The sequence below is a fragment of the Furipterus horrens genome, unplaced genomic scaffold (genome assembly GCF_987537825.1).
Source record: "Furipterus horrens unplaced genomic scaffold, mFurHor1.1.pri manual_scaffold_12, whole genome shotgun sequence".
NCBI lineage: Eukaryota > Metazoa > Chordata > Mammalia > Chiroptera > Furipteridae > Furipterus > Furipterus horrens.
The window spans coordinates 71,619,063-71,644,260 of record NW_028327182.1 but is presented as its reverse complement, the minus strand read 5'-3'; the positions used below and the strand labels follow the sequence as shown (position 1 = coordinate 71,644,260).

The window sequence follows — 25,198 nt, the reverse complement described above, 5'->3', positions numbered from 1 at the left end:
TGCTTGGACACAAAACTGTGGCGCATGCACAGGGCAATGGGGGAGACCTGATGGCCAGCACCAGCTCAGGAGGGAACTGTTAGCACTCCTGCCACGAGCTCTCCATTGAGCTCGCTCCTGTTGACCTGGGCCAGCGCTCACGAAGTTCGACTCCTTTGAGCAGAAAAACAACAACTCAGAACCACACAGAAAGCCAGAAGCCTGGGTCACTTATCAACAAGAGGACTGTGCAAACCTGTCACCATCATTTGTGAACTGGCCACCGCTATTTAAGGAAAATGTCCTTACAAAAGTCTTTCTACAGGGGACAATGAGTCATGCTTTTCTAAATTTCGATATCATTTTCATCGCCCTAATTTATACCTCATGGCGGATGTGCTCTGCAAGTACAAGTCTGAACTTATAAGCTAAAACTGTGCCCTTATCCTTCAGCGATTTCACTTAGATTAACTCAGCACAGATGGCAAGAAAGCCCACAGGCAGCGGCACTCCCTCACTCCATCCTGAGCAGAGACATTGGACTTGCTAAGCCTGTGGCTGGAGGTGACTATCAACATAAAAAATAGTTCATTCTCCTCCTTTTCTCTGCTTCGCTGTTTCTATTTCTTTAAGTTATTGGATCCTTATAATAAAGAGAATAATTATAAGATCCTAGCCAAGGGAGGCTTGATGACATACACAAACACATATTTTGAATATAAACAACAGTAAATTAAATTTTCTTTGGGTTGGAGCCAACCATATGTACTAAAAGCTGGAAAAAATAACAAAATAAAAACTTTATTTTAAAAATAAAGTAACTAGATAGAGGATTTTGGATGAAGGCTACAAAATAACATTTTTGTAACTTATTCATCGTGTAATCATAAAATAATTATAATAGGTTTCTATGTAATATAAAAGCAATATTGCTTGTTTTCAGGGGCTAACCTTGATTGACTTAGGAACATATATAATGTGATGACTATACAAATGTAATTTGGGGAGAGGAAAAAAGGAGTTAACTGGCTTCTGAATTAATATTCTCAGAGACTTACAAAATGAAGAGGCAACCAAGCTAAAGCCAATAGAGAACATTAGAAACTCTGTGGAACCCCGGTGCTTTAGGGACGCGGTTTGAAATCCTCCCCAAGTTCAAGTAACTGCCTTCACTTCTGTTCAAAGCCACATTTATCCAGCCTGACGTTACATGTTTCATTTCCAATGGAGCAGCTGAGGCCTGACTAATGCCATTTGTCTCATAGGAGCCAAACAACAAACACAAATGTGTGTAATAAATATAAATGTGAATGTTTGGGTCTCACTGTTAAGAGATGAAAAACCTAGAGTCTAAATCAGAGAAGTAGACTATGAGCGGAGAGCCCCAGCTCCCAAGGCTGCGCCCCCGGGTTTGGATGCGAGTATTAACAATAGGGCATCTAAGACCTGCCCTGGGAAACATTGTTGAGGCTATCATAAACATCAATAAGGAAAAGATTTAATGAAAAATAAGTAGGAAGGGCATAATCTTTGAATGAAGGACAATCATTAACCTGAATGCTCTCCACATTAGGAAACCTGCACTGCCCGCCCTTCTGGACACTGTGGGGACCGGCAGCACCACTGCTCACACCCCTGCTGGGCACTCACCACCCTGTGCTTAGGCCTCTTGTAACTGGCACACAGTAGGAATTTAGTAGCATTGTTTAATATAATATTATTTTGCCACATATAGAGTGTTTACTGAATGACCTAAAAATCATGGGTCCCTCGGATGCTTCATTTTGTATCCTTTCTGCACACACAGGCAGCGTTGGCTTCATAGGGAAAAGCCAGAGTTCTCCCCATGCAGATTAAAATTGACCTTAACTGCAATTTTCACCAGCAGCATACTCTAGGATATAGAGTTAGCCTGAATTAGGCTAGCTCTAAACATAAATATGTACACTCTATTACAGAACCCCTAAATGCTAACGCATAGACGCTTGAAAACATACATAATAGAAGTGGGTTAAAATTAGAAATGGGATCATATTTTATAAAAGGTACATCTATCCCAGGACAGAACCAACTGTTAGACAAAGAGTGATGTTTGAATTCTCAGCTTCATGCCTTGTTTCTACCCGTGTCCAGCAGTTGAGATCATGATTTGTGGCAGGTAAGGACACCCATCGCCCTGACACCCCCATCACAGCTGATAAAGGCTCTATTCTTAATGGAGGCACATGTCTGATTTTCAAGAACAATGGACTTTGGCTCTTCCAACATCTTTTTTCCTATTCCAAGCCAAGCCAAAAGCATCCAAAAAAAAAAGAACACCCCAAATTAAGGAAAGCTCAGCTCACGAGACAGCACACATGGTGGCTAAAAATAACCCTGAATTTCATGGCATTGTGTAAGTGTCGGGCCTCAATATGGTGTCCAGACATATTTGAAATAAACAAGAGCCTCTGCCGTGACTTGCTTTTGCAGCACGTGCAACGCGGCCAGGGCGCCCTGGTGGAATCGTACACACCAGAGCACCCGCGCATGTGCCGACTCCTCCCGAGGGCACTGGCCTGGCTAATGCCAGGTGGCTGTTTCCCAAAGCCCCCTCGGGTGATAGCACTAGCCAGCTGATGGCGATGGTCTGGGTTCACAGCCCCAGGTGACAGCCTATGTGTACCAGCTCTGCCCTGCCCAGCTCCCCGCATGCGGACAACTGGGCCAATGTTCTTCTACCTCCTGGTCCACCACAGAGCCATGATGGAGGCCAGACCCACACCCTGGCTCAGAGATGGACACATGCATGAAGAAGGCAGCAGGGCCTGGTTCGTAGTGTCCTGACCACCCCTACGACCTGCGCACTGTCTCAGGACCCTCAAAACATTTGTCTGAATCTCTGGGCATAACTCGTCAGTGTTCTAGTTGGCTGTATACTTCTTGCTCCTATTCACCTTGTGTCCCCAACACCTTGCACCATTCAAGGTACACAGCAGGCTCCTCAGAAATGTGTTGAATACATAAATAGAAATTTTGGCATTAACATCAGTAATTTCTTATAACAAAAGCACTGGAGTTCAAAGAGAATTTTTGATAATTCTGCTGAAAAAATGCTAACTTCTGGAATTTCCAAACAAGTGTTGGGGGACTCTGAGACTTACAGGAAAAAGGATAGAAAAAAAAACCCTATATTTTTATTGTGTCAGAATCAGTGCAAACCTAAAAAGTCAAACCCCAACTTTTTAGCTAAGATCTTCACAAAACAAAGCTCTAAAGATGAGCCCGCTTGCTTCAGAAGTTAATCTGATTATAAACTTGCTGATGACCAAAACTCCGATTATACTTGGCATCTTGAAAGCTTGACTCTGACAGCTTGGGCAGGCTGGCCTTGGACCATACTGCTGAATTGTAAGGTGGTGATTTGAAGAATTACTTCCACTTAAAACAACAACAACAACAATTTATCTTTTTTCTAAAAAGCAACCCTGTATTTGGGAAAGTTCTTGCTTCTAACCAGGAGAACCGATGAACTTGAGAGATATTTATGGTGAACCTGCCTCACATGGAGCCTTGGCTGGGTGCGCGGCCACCTGAAGATGGATGAGGCATGGCCTTGACTTAAGGAAGTCATGATGTGCAAACAAAGAACTGTGTACTTCCATAAAGAAGAAGAAAAGCAGGAGACTCCCAGAGAAGTGCTGCTCTGCTAGGAGGCTGGGCGAGGGGTGTGGAAGAATGAGAAGCAACTTGGGGCTCTAGCGTGAGGGCATTCCGCTGAGAGGCATGTGTGCAAAGGCACAGAGAAGCACTCTCCTGGAAAGATGTGAGACCCGGACCCCACAGGACACGCCCATGACCACATGGGCATGTCAAGAGTACTTTGTAAGTTTCTGAGGATTGTAAAACAAAAAAAGTTTGATTATATAATAGTAATTTTCAACTAGTGTGCTGCAAGAATATTTAAAACATGTAGTAGCTGGTTATTTATTCAGGGGCCCTGACCTCTTTTCCCTTAGATTGTCAAACAAAACAATGACAACAGCCAACACAACAATAACCATCAGTGTGAATGAATTAAAGTTACACCAATTTATTTTGTCAGATCGGCAAAAAAATACGCCTCTTGGTGTGCCATAGAATTTTCAGAATTAGTTTGTGTCATGAGATTTTAAAAAGGTTGAAAACGACTGATACAGCACACTGACTCCTTTTGAAACACTCTGAAGTATTTTGATTTGCTTTAGATAAAGGATGTCATAAGAAGTGTGTGCCAAGTAAGGACAGGGAGTAGGAAACACACCTGGGTGGTGCAGAGAGAAGCTTTATCAGAAAGACAAAAATGGGATCCAGTAGCTCAGGAACAGGGTTGTACCAAAACAATGGAAATTTTAAGAGCAGATACTAAAGATTTATTTATCATTAAGATGAGCCTCAGCACAGCACCCTTCCTGAGGCCAAGAACCAAAGATGGTTGAAGCAAGACACAGAGCAAGAGGTTGGGAGAATTTCACTCTATTGGGGGGTTTGCTTTTTGAAAAACACTTGGGAACAGTGGAGCCATCACAGCCGAGGGAAGACCCAGCCACAGTCACTCTGGGTTTCCCTGTTTGCCAATAATCAGACTTTTTTCAGTCCTTTGGCTGCCGGGAAGCAAGTGAGGATGAAACTCAGCATGGTGAGACGTGCCCCACAGTGGAGATCGTAAGTAGGGGTGGAAGCTACTGATGAAAATAAGGCTCAGCTCTCTGCTGACAACTCTTCCCTCCTAAATTATTACTGCAGGCTAAAAACAGCCACAGCAACAACCACAGACCAGCTGCTCTGCTGCCCTGGAGGGAAGCACACAGCCTGCAAACCAACTCTACGAATGCAAAGATAAATTCCTTGGCAATGAGGGCTACTAAATACAGGAATGAGTTACCAAGGAAGACTAGGAATCTGATTTAGTTGTAAAACTAAAGAATAAACAGTCCATTAGGAAAGGAGAAGGTCACTTAGAAAAAGCTATAGTTTCAAACTTCTAGCCTGAAGATTCTTTGCAACTCACTCAACACCCTGCTATTCAGGACTTGGTCCTCTATTTAAGAACGAATACAGAATAAAATCCTAAGCACTTCACATCCTCAATGGTGAGAAATAAACAAGCTGGTGGAATTGATTTCAAAATAGAACAGGCCTCCTAACAGTTAACCCATTTGGGATCACGCATGCACATACATGTGCAGACATGCATGCACACACACACATTCCCCAGCAACTGGAGAAGCCAAGGAGGTGGGGCTCCCAAGTGCCCCTTGGCCCAGCCTCAGGCCACCCTGTGCTGGTGCTCTGAGCTGGCTGAACACCACAGCTCTGCACGGCACTGTGACAACCCAAACCCAAACTGCCACTCAGGTAGACGGGTTGCTACAAGAGAAACACTGCTGTCACCCAGCCCAGGAGAAGAGTGGGTGGGACCATCTCAGAGATGGGGCACCAACACTTACTGCTATTCGCAGGATGGATGCCTTCACCGAGGTCCATTTGTCCTGCCTTCGGTCTATGACCAGGATGAATCCGATGCCAGCATCTTGTAAGCTGAAACGAGGGGGAGAGATATCGGCAATGAAATGAAAGCCAGGAAGACAGGCTTCCATGGAATCTCTAAGAAAACCTTATGATAAAATGATGCCTCCTATAGTCCGTAAGCCACTTCCGCACTGCGAGGTAAAACGCGTGCCAAGCAGGCATCTGAGCAGACTGCAGCATTTCCATGAACCTCGTCCGGGCAGTTTCCAGGACTTGCTTGCATCTAAAGGTGGACCAATATTTTCTGTGGTTTGCTTACTTCCCAGCCTACCAACAACCACCTCACAAGGCAAAGATCCGGGCAGAACCCATCTTTCCTGGAGCTCAGTCAATTTTTGTTCCAGAGTAAAAGCCGAGTCGTTTTCTTTTCTAGGCTGACTAGCTGGCTAAATCCTCCAAGACAAGTTTTAAGACCCACACGTTACATTAGTCCTAGCATCTGACGTCCCCATGCTCATCCACATTAGAAAATTGCTCTTGATGGCACTGCTACAACTTTGGGAGAAAATCCCTGAGGCGTATGAAGGCTCACAAGCATCTGGTGGAAATGGGAGAGGAGATATGGCTCCTTGCAACAGCAACATCTGTGACAAAGATAACACTGAGTCGCTGTGCAATGATAAGCTCAGTCCTGACTTAGCCTAATGCAGGAAGGAGCCTGAGTCACGGTGTAGAAACAAGGAGGTCCTCCTCCGTTTGCTAATTTTACATCCAAGTCAATGGTGTAATGCCAGCAGCTGCTGCTGCCAGCCAATCCACGCAGGCGTGAGAAGGGCAGCCTGAGGCAATGATGGGAATCACTCATTTCCAAGTCTCTGAGCCTAAGGGAGCCACTTCTGGGTTTAAATGAAAGTCAGAATAATATGGAACAAGCATAAATGATGCAGTCTGTGAAAGCCTGCTGTAAACATTATGTAATAAAGCCAGAGCTGTCAGCTTTAATGACAGTCACAGTGATAACACAAAATGCATACCTGTTTGTGCTCACCTGCATGGGTGTGTGCACACCTGTGTGGGTGTGGGCTGTTGACTGTGTTCTTATCCATACTTGATGATGAAGGACTTTGTGTATAAGAGTCTGGTTCAACAACAGCAAAGGCCTTCTGGGTAAATGTGCAAATCAACATTAACTTTCATTCAAATGGCCTGTCTGCTGTTGCTGTTAGAGCCCACATGTGTGCACACAGTGAGAAGGCAACGATGCTGCTTCACAGCTGTGCAGGGTGCTCCACACAGGCCTGTCTCCTGAGCCAGCTTAGCTCTTATGAAAGTAAGGTTTGTTTTGTTTTGTGTATCTCTTGAGTGTCAGTGCCAGAAACCTAGATTCACAGCAGTCTTACTCCCCACTGCACCCGAGCAACAAGTGCTCGACACAGCCACAGCCAACTTGCCCAATTCAGGCAGCTGGGCAGGGCAGGTAGGAAGCGAAGATGGAACAGAAGCCCTGGTCCCTGGGCCTGGGCACTCCTTCTGGAAGAAGGTTTTTTGTTGTTGTTGTTGTTCTATGGGGTTGCTACTGGCCAGCCACTGCACTAAAAGCTTGATTGATATTCTACCTTTAATCTTTATAACAACCCTATGAGGCAGCTGAGAGATGAGGTACAGAGACATAGAGGGGTTAAGTTACTTGCCCCAAATCACTGCTAGTGAGCACAGACGGAGCAAACCCCATGATCTGGCTGTGAGTCAGAGCTCTCAGCTGTCTGGATGCTGCCTCCCAGGCCAAGCCCACCCTGAGGAATAAAAGAGCCTCCCCCCACCCCTGGGCTGCATGTTAATGCTGGGCCAGTCAGGGGCCTCCTCTTCAGGGGTCCTCCCATCACTGCCAGATGTCAGGGCACATGCTGAGGGGACCCGACTTCAGAAGCGGACAGCAAAGATGCCCACGCCACAGAGCCCAGCTTAGGGTCCAGGAAAACTCTCTTCCATGCCTGCTCATCTTGTCTCTTACCATATTTTGGGAACAGTGACTCACAGGCGCACAGACTTAACAAACATATGGCATGTTACGTAAGGATGTAGAGACCCTTCAAGGCTCCAATGTGCCCGCATGACTGCAGCCCCAGAGCAAGGCTATGTCATTTGTCCCATCCCCTAGGAGCTGAGGCTTAGAAGCCCAATGGGCCCCATCATTCCACCCACTATCAGGCTAAGGAAGGTCTGGATCTGCCCACATAAATGAAGAATGTGGATCAGGAAGCCCTGCTACACCCCCTCTCCACTCCCAAATATGTGACCTCATATGCCCAGGGGGCAGGGAGGCTCATGCTTGCCAGAAGCTGCTGCCCCCCGCCCCCCCATGAAGTCCCTTGTGTGCCAGGCCTTGGGTTGACTGTGCTAAAGATGGTGGCAGCGGAGTAAAGAGGGAACAAATAGTTCAGAAGTTGGCAGCCACACAAAGTGCCCCAGTACCCTGGAAACACATGGCTTGCAACACACAGATGTTGGCCTCCAACCTCGAAATACTTGGATCAGAGGGCCACTCTGGCTAGCTGCCCAGCAGCTGAGTGAGGCCAATGAGCTCACTTTTGACCTAAATAATCAAAAGAAGCAAAGAGCTTTTGCATAAACTGTTTCTGGGATTCACCCACTCAGTAGTGCTTTCTCTAACACCTCAGGGCTCACTGGGTGGCCCCCAGAGGCCTGGGGCACACAGGCCCATCAGCTTGGGCCCGACCTCCCGGAGCTGGGCCAGAGCAGGGAGCAGCATGAGAACAGTCCAGGCACGAGCGCTGGGTGGTTCCCTGCCAGTGAGCGAGGTCTGCCAGCACCTGGCATCCTATTTGTCTAGTTCTTGGCTGAGCTGCATCTTGCTCTCCAGACCGGGTGGGCCTTACTCCCTCCCCTCCTTTGGCTTAGACCCAATTTATCACAGAGCAGGGATGGGTGGAGACAAAGAGAGAAACCAAGATGACTGAAGAGGAAAGGCATTCACAGAGAGAATGGCCCCTGTGGGCAGAGCTGGGGTGGGGTGGGGGTGGGGTGGGGGGTGGGCGCGGTGAAATGGGCCTGCTTCTGCAACTGCAACGTGCATCCAAGACTCCTGTAGTTTGTTAAATGCTGATGCCCATCTTTCCAACAAGCTGCTCATGCTTCTGTTCCAAAGACCCCACCCCGAGTGGCGAATCCCATAGACAAGTCCTGAGAACATTCTGTGTGTGGGAGATGCTGTATCTGTCTGAGTGCTGAGTTTCTACTCACAGGAAGACCCCAAGGGGAAGCTGGGACAATTGCTAGACTGTAGGCCTGGGGCAGGGTCAGGAAAGGAGGATGGGAAGGAGGGGAGTGGTGGCAATGACAAGATGCCCCCACCCCAAACATCACAAGGAGGTGTTCGTTGGAGTGAAGCGGGGCCCACAGGATGCAGCAGGCAGGACAGTGCAGAGGTTTAGGGGGCATCGGCGTCGTGCTGGAGGGCGTGAGTGAGGGGAGGTGAGCAGTCGGGGGGTCGGTGGGAGAGGAGGGGCTGACAGTGGTGACAAGCCAGATGGTGTTTTGGGAAGAGAGGTCATTTGGAAGAAACCGTGAGGGACTAGGAGGTCACTGTCCCTCTCCAGGCCGAGATAACTGGAGAGTGGGAGGGCGCACGCCTTCTCCAGAACAGCAGGGCAGGGCGGGCATCACATACCTTCCTGCTGGGCCTCGGTCCCCACACCTGTTCTCTTCCCCTTCTCAAGAGGCAGGGCTTTCAGGAGACAAAGCAAGGAGGGCAGTTACCTGTGAGCTATTTGCATTCCAAGCTTGGCCATATGTACAATTTAAAACATACTGTGTCCTAGTTATAGGCATAAACAAGCACCAGCGAAGTGCAGAAACAGGTGAAAGCGTGAGGAGAAACCTGTACGTCAGAATTTTTAAATGACCAATGGCGCCCTCTTGCGGTTGGAAGAGAGTATCGCATGTGACTTAGGCAAACGCGGAGTGCAGGGGGGCGGGGTCGAGGGAGTGGCAGTGTGAGGGGCAGGTCAACTTGAACCAGCTGCAGTATGGTACCAGTGACTTCTGGGGAGCCCACCACCCTCTCTGGCCCCTGGACAGTGCTGCAGTGTCTCAGCGACCTGTTGGGATGCGTGTGTGGGAGTCCTGCGGGCCAAGAACAGGCTGAAGGGCTCAGAGCCTGAGGATCTAAGTCTCAATGTGATAATCTACTACTCAAGTGTGCTTTTCTGGTCTTCTAAAAACCAGGATGACAGGATGGTCTTAAGACAGCCCTGCTTTGGGACAAATCCCTTAATGCTGGGGCATTTATCCTCTTGTGAGCCTGAGGCTGATTCCTGCTAGGTCTGGACCTTTAACCAGGAGAGGGACCATCACACAGGAGGGCCGGAGAGGCTGAAGGCACTGCCAAAGACTCACTGGAATCCTGGCTGTGCTCTTAGGAGCGCTCCCCAGCCCAGGCAGTACCCCCATCCCACTGCTGCTGGAAGCTGGAGGTCGGATAGAGAACGGCTGACCCAGTTTTCAATTATTGTAGCTGATGAAGGCTCAGTGGGCTTGGGGGCCCCTGTACTCCTGCTGGGTGGCAGAGAGGCTTCTCCAGAAAAGAGGCCATATTAAACTCCCAGTTACAGAAATCATGAGCTCAATTCTCTTTCTTTTAGAATTAGTAATTAATGATATCACTGCTTGAAAGACCTTTGATGTGATTACCCATCCTCACTGGAGAGGCCAGAGGCGGCTGGGTTCTGTAGCTGGTTTGGGGTATACCAGAAAGGACCCCCATAATGCCAAGCTGCCTCTGTCCTGCCCTTGTGTCGGGGAGAGCTTTTGGTGCCATGGGATCTCAGGTAGCCAGGAGAGCAGTTGTGCTGCTGCAGAAACCCTGACCTTCCCAGGAGCCACCATCACCCCATGGTCTTCTCTGAGAGCGGCACACGCTGACCCTGGCCACAAACCCCATCAGGGCTACACCCTGTTTGCCTCCTGCCATGCCCTGCCTGCATGAATGAATAAACATGGGACTGAGAGGCAGTGCCACCCTTCTCTTCAGCATGGTCCAGAGCAACAGCACCCTGCTAGCTTTGTCTCTGCCCAATCCTGAAAAGAAGCATGTCACCAGGCACTGCTCCCTTCCCAGGTTCCCCCAGCTCCTCGGTAGTGGTATCCCTGTGTTCTGGGTCCAGTGCTGAGAAGCCTGGAGCCTGTGCCTCTTCTGCTGATGTCAGCCAGTCCCTTGCCTGGGTTTATTCCCTCCATCCCACAGCCTGTCCTCAAGCAGCACGCAAAGTCCTCCTGTCAGCCTGCTGCCTTTCCAATCAGCAGCAAAATGCTCTCCTTAATCGTGGTTATAACTGTCTTTTAAAAAAGTTGAACATGTTATTATTGCCACTGAGAGACCGAGTGTATGGATGGACAACGGTCAGGCCAACCTATAAAATTATAACTCTGACCCACACCCTGTAGCCACCAGCAGAGAAAAGCAGCCCACTGTCCCAGCACCCAGCCCAGGCAGCCAGCCTGCCATGCAGAAGTCACACTTATAGGAAGTTGGCCACTATCTGCAGCAACAACCCCAGAAGTCAAGCAACAACCCCATAGCAATCAGCCCCTGAGGGTCTGGACATTTCAATGACTGCAGGTTCCTCAATGTCTGTCCCTGCTTCCAACTCAGGACCAATCAGAGGAAGCCAAACGTGCTCCCCTAACTGTTGCTGCACCCGAGTGTCTGCTGTGGGTGTGGCTGCTGCTAGGTAGGGCAGTACCCCAGCACAGCTAAGTCAGGTCCATTGACCTGGAACAATATTTTCTGGGATATAAGCATCAACAGTCATAGCAAGCCAAGTAGGCTTCACCACAGGCTGATTCTGCGGAGAGGGAGAAGGCTTTCAGATTTAAAGAGGAGCAGAGCCAGACTGGGGGCATTTCTGAGGGCAGCCATGGCTTCCGCTGGGCCTCGCTCCAACCTGTGCCGAGGCTCACACAGCTTGAAGCTGGAGGATGGTGAAGCAGCCCCTTCCCGGTGTGAGAGGACTGTGGTGAGGATTCTCAGAGCCACCTTGAACAAGGCCTGCTCAGCCTGGCACCGGGACCAGAGAAACAAGGCCAGTGATGGAGGCGGCAGCAGGCCAGAGCATGCTCTTGCAGGAGGCAGTCAAGGGCTGGCATCTGTCCTAGACCATCCCTGGCAGGTGGTGGCACAGGAGTCAGGTGGAGCTTGTTCATCTATGGTAGCGCCCCAGGGTCCCATGGAAAAGAAGGTCCAGCTTCCCTGAGGGGTTGGGCAGGATGTCAGGACCCTGGCTAAGCAGCAGGGTCCTGAGAGCTGGGCCAGCCCAGAGGGGCAGGGGATGGGCAGGCCAGGCAGGTGGCTGGATGGGGTGGAGGCATGAGGGACAGCTTGCAGGGGGAGTGTGGCACACTACAGTTGGGGAGAGGGAGGCACATAGCCAGACCTGCAGAACACTTGGGTCCTGGCTTTAGGCAGAGCCCGCTCTTCCCTTCCTGGTTCCCCTGATTCTGTTTCTTTACTTCTCTCTCTCTTTTTCATCTGATATTTCGACACTGGTCTATAGAAGTTAGCAAATGTTAAGAAGGATTTATTTCCTTGTTTTCCTTTTGTAAGGGAAAGGTCGTGGACACATTTCTCTCAACCCACGTGGCAGACCTGCCCAAGTCCAAACACTGTGACCTTGAACTAAATGTGCTCCCTGAGCATTCAGGTCCGAACCTTTCTTCTCCCTTCTTATGATTCAAAAGCTTAGCTTATTACAATATCATTTGTGCAGTGTGTTTATCTTAATACTGGTCAGCTTTTCATCCCAGAAAACAGAACAGCAAGAAAAACAACAAATACTTTTTAAAAACTCTCCCCAACATGGTAAAGTGTCTGTTCTCAAAGTCACACGCAATCCCAGCTAGAGCTGCCGGGAATCAGACGTGCACAATGGGTGGCCCACAGGTGGGCAGGTACCAGCCAAGGAGCCCTCTGCCACAAAGCCATGGCATTGTCTTTCTTCTTCACAACCCAGATGGAACAGTCCATTTTACAAAAAACAAACAACACAGTTATTTCTCTAAAGAGTAAGAAAACTTGCATTTTTATGTTTTTTATATGAGAGTGTTTTTTTAAATATCGATATAGTTTTTTGGACAAAAATTAACAAAAGAAACCCAAACTTTGATGCCCAGGGGAATCACCATAAATGTATTTGGAATTTGTTTGAACTGCGAATGTTGAGCAGGAACAATAATACTAGTTTGTAGATAATGAAGAGGTCAGCATGCCGCCCTGTTTCTGCCCCTCACAAGCCTGCAAAGTACAGAAGGAAACTGGAGTATCTTATCTATTCTTCAAAGACTGATTTCTAATCTAGCTCAAAAACATAGCCATCAACAGAGGAGTGGAAGAAACAAAATGTGGTCTAGCCATACAATGGAATATGATTTGCCTTGACAAGGAAGGAGATTCTGACACATGCTACAGCATGGATGAACCCTGGGGACATTACACTCAGTAAATAAGACAGACACAGAAAGACAAACACGGTATAATTCCACTTCAGTGAGATCCCTAGAGTCCTCAAATTCAGAGACAGAAAGTAGGAGGCTGGGTGCCAGGGGCTGGGGCAGGGGAATGGGGAGTTAGTGTTTAATGGGGACCAGATCAGTTTGGGAAGATGAAAACGCTCTAATCTGTTGCACAACAGTGTGAATATACTTAACACTACTAAACTATATATTTAGAAATGGTTAAGGTGATAAGTTGTATATTATAAATACCTTACCACATTTAAAAAATGCTATAAAAGAAAACTAACCACCACATAAATTCTTTAAATACATTAAAGAAATTAAAAGGCATATACTCTGGCTGGTTCTTTGTAATTATGGAGTGAACTGCTCCTTGGGGGGTGCAAAGGCACCACCTTGGGAAGTCAGACCCAGGCTGACCACCTTCTGGAATCTGCTCATTACCTGCCTCAGGCTTGTGCTTGCAGCCCCAGCCGTCCGCCTCTCCTGCTCCGGGTCTCCGAGCACAGGTCCTGGACTAGGCACTCCCTCCTGTGTCCTGACTCTCCACTGTTCACCTGGCAGTTCAGAGCTTATCTGGTTTCCCCTGGATCTGCTTCAGCATTCTTCTCTCCACCTGGAGCTGAAACTCTAGCTGCACAGGCTCCAGGCGACCTGTGTCTCCCCTTCTATACCACCCAGGCCCCATGGGGTAAATGAGCTGGCGGGTGCAGCCTGGGTGGCAAGGGGAGGGCTTCTCAACCCCCAAGCCCAAGTTTCCTTCACTATCCACCTAGACATGGTTAAGATGGTAAATTATAAGAAGGTAATAATCTCTTGGCCTTTTCTCCATAAAGGAAGGGCCTGGTGGCTGTGGGATCCCATCCCATCCCATCCCATGTGCTGCAACTGATGGAGACGTTCCACCTCTGAGCTGTTCAGCGTGGCAGCCACTGGCCACATGTGAATTGAAATATAGCTGAACCAGGGACTGAACTTTTACATGAATTTAGATTTAATTTTTAAATTTAAGTAGCTACACATGGCCAGTGGCTGTCATACTGGATGGCAGCCATAGAGGAAGATCATTACAACAAAGGAAGATGATTCAAGGAAATGGGTAGCCTCCTGCGCCCCCAGGAGAACACGAGACGGAGAGGCAGGGCCCATCGGTGTGCAGGAGGTCACCGAGCTCCCAGAGCTCCAGACCACGTGGAACCATGGGCTAAGCAAAGTCATGAGTGTCAAAGGGCAAGGCCGGCCCATTACTTGCTAAATACATGGCTGGAGGGGGAAGGATCACAGGGCCAGAGTGTCTGAGAACGAGGACAAATGGGATCATTTTCAAGGCACCAGATCTCATACACAGAACGCCCAAACTTGCTAGACTGGACGCAAGGCGATTTACCACGGCGGGACTCAAGAGGGGAGACAGGAGGGTAAAGGAAATCCCTGCTAACAAGGCAAACTCCATGTGCTTGATCCATCTACAGCAGAGGGTGTGATGCAGCCACAGAAAGAAGGACAGTAAAGCTGTGTGTAGAGGGATGACCAGGATACACTGTTGACTAAGAAGAGGAGGGCTGTAACGGTACACATCTGTGCTGCCCCACTTGGGGAAGCATGTGCACGAGACGGAACAAAGTGGATTTTACCCAAACTCTTAACTCTGGGCAGGAAAGAAGTGGGAGGTGAGGTGAAAGCTCTGACTTTATCATGTACACATTTTCAGTTGTTTAGGATGCATTCCCACACACACGTTTCTATCTTTATATTTAAAAATCAACTGAAAATTCCATTGGAAATCACAGTGGCAGCGAGAAGTGAGGTGTTTTTCCAGCTGAAGTTCCATTGGTCTGAAGCTTTGATGGCCTGATGGGCACACACCTCTGGGAATGAGCAGCTCTAGCAGCCGGCAATGTGGAGAGGGAGTCTGCTTGGTTTTGGAGTTAGTCTTAGAATTCACACATTAGGGTGCTCGGAACTCTTGCCTGGGAGCCTAAGGCCACATCATATCCCTGTTCCATTCCACAGGCACCTGTGTTTCTCTTTTCTGCCGTCCATACAAGCTGCGCACGTGGGTGCATATTTGTGCCTGCATGTGCCCTTGTGTGGTGTGCACGTGTACGTATGTATGGTGCATACATGCCTGCGTGTGGGTATGCCCCTGTGTGCACACCTCTTATCAGGGTGAAGGTAACCCATCACTGATAGCCAGCTGGGAGATGGAATCTCTGTCTCCCAAGCACCTGGGTGATTTGAACCAGGTCTATGGAAAGTCAATGTCATTGTCAGCTTCAATTAACATTATGAGCCTCTGACTTGTGTTTTAATTGGGCTGAGGAGACTGCGGCTGTGGAGGGAGGTGATCCTCTTGATATTATCTTCCAAACCCTGGGTATAGCAGGTGACTGAAGTCCCTGGGGACCAGCACGGGGCCTCCTGCAGGGCCGCTGAGTGGAAATGCAAGTCCAGGGCTGCTATATCTGTATTTCAAAGAAAAGCCAGAGATCTGCTATCTCAGTGTTGGCAACCCTACGCATGTGTGAGTGCACATGCATGTGCATGTCTGGTGTGTATGTGTGCACTGTGTGTACACATGGATGTGTATTCTGTGTGTGCGTGCACACCCGGTGCCTGTGTGAGGAAACCTGGAATGACTCCATTCACGGGCGGGACAAGGTCAGACTGAGTTTGAAACGTGACTTTTACCAAGCGTAGGGTAAAAAGAAAAGGCGGTGGGCTGGGGGAGGGGTGCTTGGAGGTGGAGGAGATCCAGGCTCTAGGACTGCAGGAGTGGAGGGGCCGAGAGGTTCCGGTCCCAGAGCCTCAGACCTGTGCCCCCCGCACAGGCTCTGTAATCCCCATCACAGTTGAACGGTGCACAGAGAACACTGCCAAGTGTGAAAGAAACCAAATGGTTGCCACTCCTTCTGTTTTGTTGTTGCGTAATTTCCACCAGCATAAACACGCTGTTAGTTCTCTCACCTTAAAGGGAAATCCCACTTGCCTCCCCCTCACCAGCGAGCTGATCCATTTCCCTGCTCCGCTGGGGAGCAAAATCCAGGAAGGAGGTGTCTGCACCCCCTGTCTGAGATCCCTTGCCTCTCATTTTTGTTGAATTAACTCTAATAAACATTTTACTCCAAACCCTTCACCAAAACTGTTCCTGGACATACCTCAGCGTACCCCAAGGCCTTCATGCTGCGAGACTCCCACTGGATTCCTCGCTCTCATATCGTTTCACGCATCGGTAAAGGGACCCTAGAATGAACCCTCACAGCTGGGACACTTGACAGGGAAGGGGCCGTAAGCAGCTGCAGGTGTACAGGGCCACCGAGCTAGCACCCTTTCTACTGGGTTGAGCCCCACACAGCCTACAGATCTGGGTCGTGCCCTCCCTACCTGAGACCCCAGCTGGGCCTGACCCTGTTCCCTTCCATTGTGTTTCCTCCTTCTGTGACCTCCCCCAGCTGGAACACCTGGGGGATCCCCTTCTGCCCACCACCCCAGCCCTGGGGCCCAAACGCTCACAACTCCCAAATCCTCACACCAGCTGGGACCTTGCCTCAGAGTCTCAGACTCCCCTCATGGTACCCAGAGGTATCAGCCCCAACCTGAGAAGTCCCCTAGACGTGCAAGTGACATTTCAAACCTAACAATACCCTCCTATGTGCTTCTCCCATTCTTGGGTGACTGCTGCCCCCAAATCATCAGTTAGGCCATCTCTGATTCCTCTCTTCCCTCTTCCTTCCTCCCCACTGGGGGCCTTTGTGAGGACTGTCCCCCATGACTCTTTTAAGTCACTTTTCATGGGGGCGTTGCTTTTCACTGTCCCTCCTGGCATCCCTCACCTCCTTTATTTCTCATTCTCCCATTTTATACTCTAATTCCTATGCACATTTTAGTTAAATTACTGAGGATGTAAGCGGCAGGATCTTAATCAGTTTTATTCACTGTTGGGTCCATGTTGCCTGCACACAACAGACAGAAATGGGGTGAACCAATGGTACACTCCTGTGCCATTCTATCATGTGACTGTCTGTAGGGAGGTCATAGGCCCACTCTCCAGGGTTGCACATGTGGTTCCCTGTCACTTGTCCCTTCAAGTCCCTGAGTTTATCCCCTACCCAGGCCCGGCAGATGAGGGAAAACAGACCCCACTAGGATTTGCAAGAGTTGTAGGCATCTGAGCATGAAACCCAGCCCTCTAGCCAAGGCAAGAGCTCACAGGGACACCCCCACAGTGTGGCTACCACGTTGGCTGGATCCCAGCTGCTACACTACCCCATTAATCATAAAGTCCTCCTATGTTCCCTTTTACTGAGTTGTTTTTCTTTTTTCTTTTCCATTTTTTTAAATCCCCACCCCAAGACATGTTCATTGATCTTAGAGAGAGGGGAAGGGAAAGAGAGAGACATTAATGTGAGAAAGAATAACTGATTGGTTGCCTCTCGCACGTGCACCAACCAGTACCAAACCTGAAACCCAGGAATGGAACCCACCATCTTTCGGTTTATGGGACAATGCCCAACCAACTAAGTCACACCAGCCTGGGGGAGTCTTTTTACCAAGGGACAATAATTTGCCTGTATTCACATATGTCTGCTACAGCTGGACGAAGCCTGCCTGTTTCCTTGTAATATTTCACAATGATCAATAACTATTAATCAAATATAATGGCTAAAATTGGAACTTTTGTCATTTGCATTCATAACAGAAGAGCTAAAATTAGCACATAATGAATAAAATTAATGCTTGGTTAACAACTGCAAGAGTTAATGTTTCTTAAAGCAGCCTTCAGGAGAGATTTATCCACTTAATTTGCATTGACATTTAAAAGCACACACCTGGTTCTAAATTTCACTCTTTCTACTTAGAGGCTGTTCTGGCTCAGCAGCAATTTGGAATAAATCCTATGCCAATGATTTGCCTGTGGGAGGAGTTGGTCCTTCTTTCCAGAAGCACCTGCCCAGCTCCTGACTCCAATTTGTTTAAAATAGACCCTTGAGGTGACAGACTGCAATGTTGGCTATGTCCATCAGGTGGCAGTGTGCCCTTCCTCCAGTAAATGAGGGAGGCTGGGGGTGGGGGGACTATTCTCCCCAAATTTCAACAGGAGAACATGGGGATTGCCCCACACTTGGGTGCTGCTCAAAGGGCAGCACCCTGGGCCACTTCAGATGCTTCTGGATGTGTCTCTCAGTTGTCACTGTCTTCCTCCAGCACCAAGCTGGTCCCTCATCCTGAAGACAAGGATGGAGGGGACCCTTGCTTTACCTATAGACATAGGATGTTTCTCCCTACATTTTTAATGTACACTAAATTCTCTAGGAATGCAACTGCTGTGTGAACTGGTAGAAGACTGCACTTTTCTTTAGCACTTAACCAAAAATTATTCCCTCTGTCAGGGATGGTATCCTGAATTGCATCCCCTTCGAAGTCTATGACTGACAGCACTCTGGAGGCTGATGGACTCAGAGTTGTACACATGGGTGCAGGCACCTGCCTGACCTTCATGACTCCTGAACAGCCTGTTACACACATACCACGTAATTCCTTTTCTCTGTTGGTCCTTCATGTTAGGGCACTGCAGCTCTCTTTTGAAATGACGGATGTGCTGGATTTTATTGTTTAGGGGTTTTATTTCTGGATGAAAAGGGCACATTGGGTCTAACTGGTTCAGATCCATCACTCTAGCATTCCGGCTTTTTATCATCCTCAACAGGAAAAGAGAAACATGAATAAAACAAACACAAATGAAGGCCCAATATACACCAGTTTCCCTGGAAACAGAGCCCGTGGGTCTAGGCTTCAAATATTCACACTGGTGCCTTGGCCACTTTTATAACACTATGTACTATAAAGTAAATGTAATGTGCAATAACTCCTCAGCTTTCAAAGGAAAATTTGTGTTCCCTGCCCACTGATCTTGCGTATGTATTGTGCATACATTCTTGGAGAGCATGGTTTTGAAAAGGCTCCCTTATATTGGGGATAAAAACCCTTAAAAATAAAAGAAGAGAAAAACAAAATCCACTTATTCTAATTGAAGAGGAGATAAGTATGCTGAAGCAAGAAATCACAGAGGACATCCTACGTCACATTAGGCAGACTGACATATGTGAATTTACTTTTTTCACCTGCAGATGAAGTTTCTTTGTCCAGCAAATATTTACCAAGGAGCCATGTACCCACTCCCCAGGACCTACATTCTAGGGCAGACAGAGAGTAATTACTGTAGAGTAATTACCACCATTTCAGATAAGCCCCATGAAGCCAATAAGCCTGAGAGGGGAGGGGTCTGGTGATGAAGGGATGATGGGCATAATAGAGGACTTCCCTGAAGAGGTGGCTTGGAGTATGAGAAGGAGCATCCCCAGAGACCCAGCAGAAGGACAGCAAGTACAAAGGCCCTGAGGCCAAAAAGGCTGAGGACCAGCCAGACCAGCAAGGGTAGTGACCCCCAGGGGAGAAGATGTCACCAGCCTGGAAGGTCCTGAGACAATGTCAGAAACCTCTCTGCTCCCTTCCCAGCCTCCTGTCTGCTTGTGGCCTGGGGAGAAGAGGTACATCTCTATATTAGGTTCAGAATGTTGGATGTTGACATTTCCAGATATAAAATTATTCTTTGACCTTTTAAAATCTGAGTGACCAGTAAACCTGAGTTTCCATTCACAGTCAAAGAAGGATTTACTCCACTGAACCCATCTTAGATAGGGAGTAGGAGACCAAACAGAGCACCCCACAAGTCTCACTCCTGATTGTTCAGCCGGTGCTGAGTGGTTACTGCAGCAAAGCTGCCCTTTCCAGGCACCGAGTCCTGGGCTAGCCACTGCCTTGGCCAGGGCTTGGGAACTGTGCCTAAATCTACAGAGATGGCTTGTGGTATATTTTCATCTACAGGACTTTTAAGTCCCTAAATGAGGGTAGGAGAACAAGACAGAGAGAAAATGAGCTGGGTAGTGAGGAGGCCTTGCAAGGCTCAAGAGCTGGTCTATAAGCAAAGATCATGATGCACGTCCATGTGCTGAGCTCTCTCAGCATCCACAGCCCCTGAATTCCTCAGGTTCTACCCAGTTTCTGTTCAGTATAAGTGAACAACTGCATAAGATGTTCTAAAATGGAAATGATGGAAAGAGGTTTAATAAAAGGGAGGAGATGCCCAGTTTATAGCTCAATGATATAAGGATCAAGAGTAGTTTTGGCATCTGAGAAGTGAGTTCATATACTTAGCATTCAGTGTTCATCAAATCTTATTGGCTCCCGCCACTGACTAGGCTTTAAAGAGAGGCCTGGGGCCGAGGGGCCACTGGCGGAGGGAGGGATGAGAGCTCTGGCCTTTGCTGGCTGTGGAACTACCGTCCACCCCTGGGAGACAATCCCTGTATGGGAGGCTCCAGAAGCTGGCACAGAAGGCTACCCTCCGGAAGACCAACCAGACTGTCAACCACAGCTGTCCCCATTTTTTTTTTTTAAATTTTATTTTTATTGTTTTTCTGTTACAATTGTCCCACTTTTTCCCTCATTGCTACCCCCCACCCAGCCCACCACTTCTCCCACGGTCCATCCCGACCCCATTGTCCATGTTCATGGGTTATTTATACTAGTTCCTTTGCTAAACCCTTCCCCTACTTATCCCCTTCTCTCCCTTCCCACTCCCCTCTGATAACAGTTACTCTGTTTCTTGTTCAGTTTTGTTCATTTGTTTGTGTTGTTCATTAGTTTCCTGTATTAGGTGATACATTATGGTATTTTTCTTTCATTGCCTGGCTTATTTTGCTAAGCATAATTCTCTCTAGTTCTATCCATGTTGTCGCACCCATTTTCTTTTTAAAAGCATTTGAACTTGTCCTTCCCTAAAACCACTGCTGAGATCATCATTTCATGCTCAAATTGCAGCCCCTTTCTGCTTGTTGTTTGTCCCAGCGAGTCCCCACTGCCATTTAGGCATCCTGCCACTGGGCACACAGAGCTCTAGAGCATTGTTCTGGGTACCCACCCAAAGGACACCCCTCTGTGTCACTCCACATGGGGAGTCTGAATCTGGGCACTTTCTAGATATATGATCTTACTTTAGTGACATCATCCCTGAGGTCCAGTGGCCTCGTCTATAGAATGGGCTCACAATTGCCTTCTTGTCTCTGTAGTTTTGAGGGTTAAGGGAGAAAATAAATGGAGACATTGTGTAGTATGGTAGTTGCCACCTTGAAGCACTTCCCTGAGCCCCTTGAGGGGGAACAGCTGGCCAGAGGGGGTTCTTAAGGAAGGCTGCTCAGCTCCCAGGGTGCCAGCCATCCCTCCTGTCTCAGCTCGGCCACCTGGAGCCTGGCACACGGAAGCGTGTATGTACAAAGAAAGGACAAGGTGACTTTAGACCCCCCCACTGCTGAGCCAGGGAGTTCATTGCCATATTTTTCCTGTCAAAGGACATTCACCACCCACATCTGCCCAGAGCCTCCCCCAACTTACCCAGCCTCCCTTCCTCCACCACCAGCCACGTTGCTAGAATAATCTATGCATTCCCCCACCCCACCCCCCAGCACATATTGCTGGTGATCAGCCATTACTGATTGGTGGCTTTTGTATGTCATGTACCAGTTGATCAAACTTGCTGTTTTGGCCTGTTTTTGAGATTAGCTTACTTCATAGAGCTCTAAGTTACCCAAATTCTGAAACTTTCGCATATAGACAGAGAGGAATGAAGGACAGCATTCCCCAGTGCCTGTTACACTGAGCTTCTGTGTGTCGTCGGCGGCGGCAGCCGTCCGTCTCGAGAGACGATGGTGTAGCTTCTTAAGAGTCTATCTGCACCGCCGAGAATGGCTGTGCAGTCCGACTCGGGAGTGACATGGTATCTGTCTCCTCCCATGTTGAATCGACATCTTGCGATGACGCTGGAGTGTCCTCTCCAGTGAAGCTGAAGCTACAGAGCCTGGGCAGGGTGATATGGAGGGTCTGCTGTTGCCCATGCAGCAGACCCCCCCTCTCTTCGCAGCTGAAGGGTCCAAGGGAAAGACGGAGTCAATACAGCTTGGCTTCAGGTGCGCCGCAGGAGTTGCCGGTGTTGACTACAACGTCAAACCGCCTTAGGGACTCCGGCTCCGGATTTTCTGTCGGGGTTTACTCCCTTAGCCTTTCCCCTGAAGAGGTATGCCGCAAGGCAGCGGAGGTTTTTTGGAGTCAGAGTTTTCCTTCTCTGTGTGTACAACTGGTTAAAAGCCTCCCTACACTGCTCTGGCTGATGTGGCTCAGTAGATGGAGTGCTGGCCTGCAAACCAAAGAGTTGCCGGTTCGATTCTCAGTCAGGGCACATGCCTGGGTTACAGGCCAGGTCCCCAGCTGGGCATGCGAGAGGCAACCACACATTGATGTTCCTTCTCTTTCTCCCTCCCTTCCCCTCTCTCTAAAAGTAAATAAAATCTTTTTTAAAAAGTCTCCCTATATGAATGTCTCCTCATATGTTGTGTAACAGACAGAAGCAGAAGCTCTTGTTCCAGAATGTGAGGTGACCTTCTCACCACTTCTGAGGACAAGGCCCCAGCCCTGGAGGGTGTCACGGCCATTGCAGTGTGGCCTCCCTCCAGGGGAAGAAAGACCCTGTCCCAGCATCACCTTGCTTGTCTAATGAAAGACTGGACACTGACTCTGAGGGAGGAAATGTCTCCCAGGCTCAGTCAGACTCCAAGAGGAGCAGCTAAAGCCGGGCACGTCCCACAGGTGAGGGGAAATTGCCAGCTCTGGAACTGGAACAATTGAACAACCGGATTCTGATCCAGCATCTTCCACTGCTCAGCTGCATAACATCAAGCCAGCTCCTGAACTCCCCTCAGCCACAACCTCCTGATCTGAGGAAGGCCCCTTGCAAAGCAGCAGGGGGCTTCAGCGACACGCACCTGGGGATGCTGGTGAGATAGGTCATGACATTCTGAAACTCCTTGTCCGGCACGTCACTGAAGGCTGGGTAGTCCGGGAAGGTGATGACTGGGCTGCCGTCCTGCCCCCGCCCACCTGGGGAGAGAGCAAAGGCAGCACTTAACTGGGGGGTGGGTGGGGGCACCTGAGCTGTGCCATCAGTGGGACATGACTGGTTTTTCATAAGCACTGAACATTTCACTCAAAGTTGACAGTGTGTTCTGCAATGTTATATTTTTATTATGAAATATATGCATGCTTATTGAAGGAAGTATTTAGAATGTACAAAAAAGGGAGATGAATTAAAACAATCACCCATTATTTTGCCACTATGGGCGGCTACCATACACTGGGCACATTTCTTTCTAAACCATTCTTGGTGCGTTTTTCTACATCGTTGAGACTGTGTTGAATATAAAGCTTGCGTCTTGCTTCTTCCCTAACATTGTGAACTACAGTTTTCTGTCTTTATAAATGATATGACCGTTATTTTAAATCCTGCATGACATTCCATCCAGGCTGTGTCCTAATGCCTCTCCTAATGCCCCGTGTGGGGGCATTTGGTAGTTTCTCCGACATTCCACATGTTAGACAATTCCGTTCTGAATGGAGTCCCTCCATGAGGCCCTTTAGCATTTTAAAGTGGAGGAAGGGGAGGGTACAGGTGGAACCAGGAGGAACTTTCCAAGGGGAGAGCTACCTCTGACATTGCACGAGGGAAAACAGAGATGGTGCACAAGGAATCAGGAACAGCGGCCAGGGGTGTGGCTTGGGATCCAGGTAGGTGAGCACAGCTCTGATTCAACATGGCCGTTGGGAAGGGATGACCTTAGAAAGGAAGGCTGTGGATTTGGTCTGGGACAAATTTGGTTTGAATTGTCCCACAAACAATCAGGAGAATTAGCATAGAGGGCACATGAGAAGAGACAGGACTCTCTCAGGTCCAGGCTCTGGTCTGTCTGCTTGCCTGTGTCCTGGGCTGGAGACAGATGCCACTCTTTGCCACTGCTCCCTCCAGGGATGGGGTCCACTTTTCTTCCATTGAACCTGAATCTGGCCAGGAGACCCATTCTGGCCCTCAGATGTGGCAGAAGTGATGTGTGTAACTCCCAAGGCTGGGCCGTAAGACACTGCAGGGTCCAGCTTCCTCACTCAGAGCTCCCTCCTGGAAACCAGTTGCATCCAAGAGCCCTGTATCCATCAGGCAGTAAGGAAGCCCAGGCACTGCCAGAGAATCAGGGGCAGCCTATATGAAGGGGACCACGGTACCACATGTGAGTGAAGCCCCCAAAGTCAGAGCCCCTGAAGTGAGATCTTATCCTGAATTTCCTGATGGATGGGAGGTGGAAGGGAGAGAAGGACTCCTTCCAGGTTTTGCTTGAGAGTTTCCATGAGCTTTGATAAAAATCCAGGATAGTCTACGTTTGTTTTAGACATTGAAGCTGGAAGGGTTTGTTCATTTTCTAACACATTCCCACAGACTTGGCAATGTCACCAACAGCCCACAGTTGTGTAGTTCAGAGTCATGGCCTGCTCAGCAGGTTCTTGCAGGCTGAAGTCCAGGTAACAGCCAGGCCTGTAGTCTCACCTGGGGCCAGGCTCGTATTCTAAGTTCATTCAGGTCTTTGCAGAATTCAGCTCCCTCTGTTGTGGGACTAAGGCCCTCAAGTTCCTGCTGCTGTTGTCTGGGTTGCTCTCAGCCCCCAGAGGCACACACTCCCTGCCAGGCGCTCCCTCCTATCCCCCATCTTCAAGGCCGGTGGAAGATCTGTCACATCAGTCCCTCGTACTTGGAATCCCTCCTGCAGGAGGAGTTTGGTCCCTTTGAGGGCTCAGCTGATTAGGTCAGGTCCACCAAGGACAATCCTACCATCAGCTGACTTAAGACCTTAATTACTTTTGCAAAGCCCTTTCCTGAGCACCTGTACATCATCTGAATACCAGAGAGAAGATGTGTCTGGATGCGGGGCAACCTGGGGGTCTGCCTCCTCCCCAGGTACCAAAGATGCTAAGGGACGGTGGGATTGTAACCTGGAGGAAGGTCAGGGTCATGAGTCTGGGTCACCAGTGCACAGAGCTGTGAGCTGTTTGGGGCTTGAGGATGGTGTGAAAAGTTTGGGGAGATGCGATGGAGCCAGCAAAGAGACTGCAGCTCCTTTCCTAAGTGTTCCATCGCCATCGGCCATGGCCCATCCTATTGGGGGATTTTTATTTCTCCTAAGGATACCCCACTTTCCCAACTTCCTCCATGAGGCCAGCACCCCTAATGGTGATCACTCCATAAAAATCAAGACTGTCTCATTGT

General features: G+C 48.8%; 1 protein-coding gene across 12 annotated transcripts in view; it reads right to left on the bottom strand.

Annotated features, from left to right (window-relative positions):
- Window positions 1-25,198, bottom strand: part of MCF2L (MCF.2 cell line derived transforming sequence like) — a 183,953-nt gene that overhangs the window by 34,900 nt on the left and 123,855 nt on the right. For 10 of the 12 annotated variants that reach the window (XM_090258627.1, XM_090258629.1, XM_090258632.1 and 7 more), the window contains 2 exons: window positions 22,875-22,989; window positions 5,448-5,538 (listed from right to left, as the gene is read on the bottom strand). In XM_090258627.1, coding sequence (XP_090114753.1) covers window positions 5,448-5,538; window positions 22,875-22,989 — 206 coding nt within the window. Of the gene's footprint in view, window positions 1-5,447; window positions 5,539-5,949; window positions 6,155-22,874; window positions 22,990-25,198 lie in introns of those variants that run through there. The other 2 variants (XM_090258638.1, XM_090258639.1) reach the window with 1 other exon arrangement.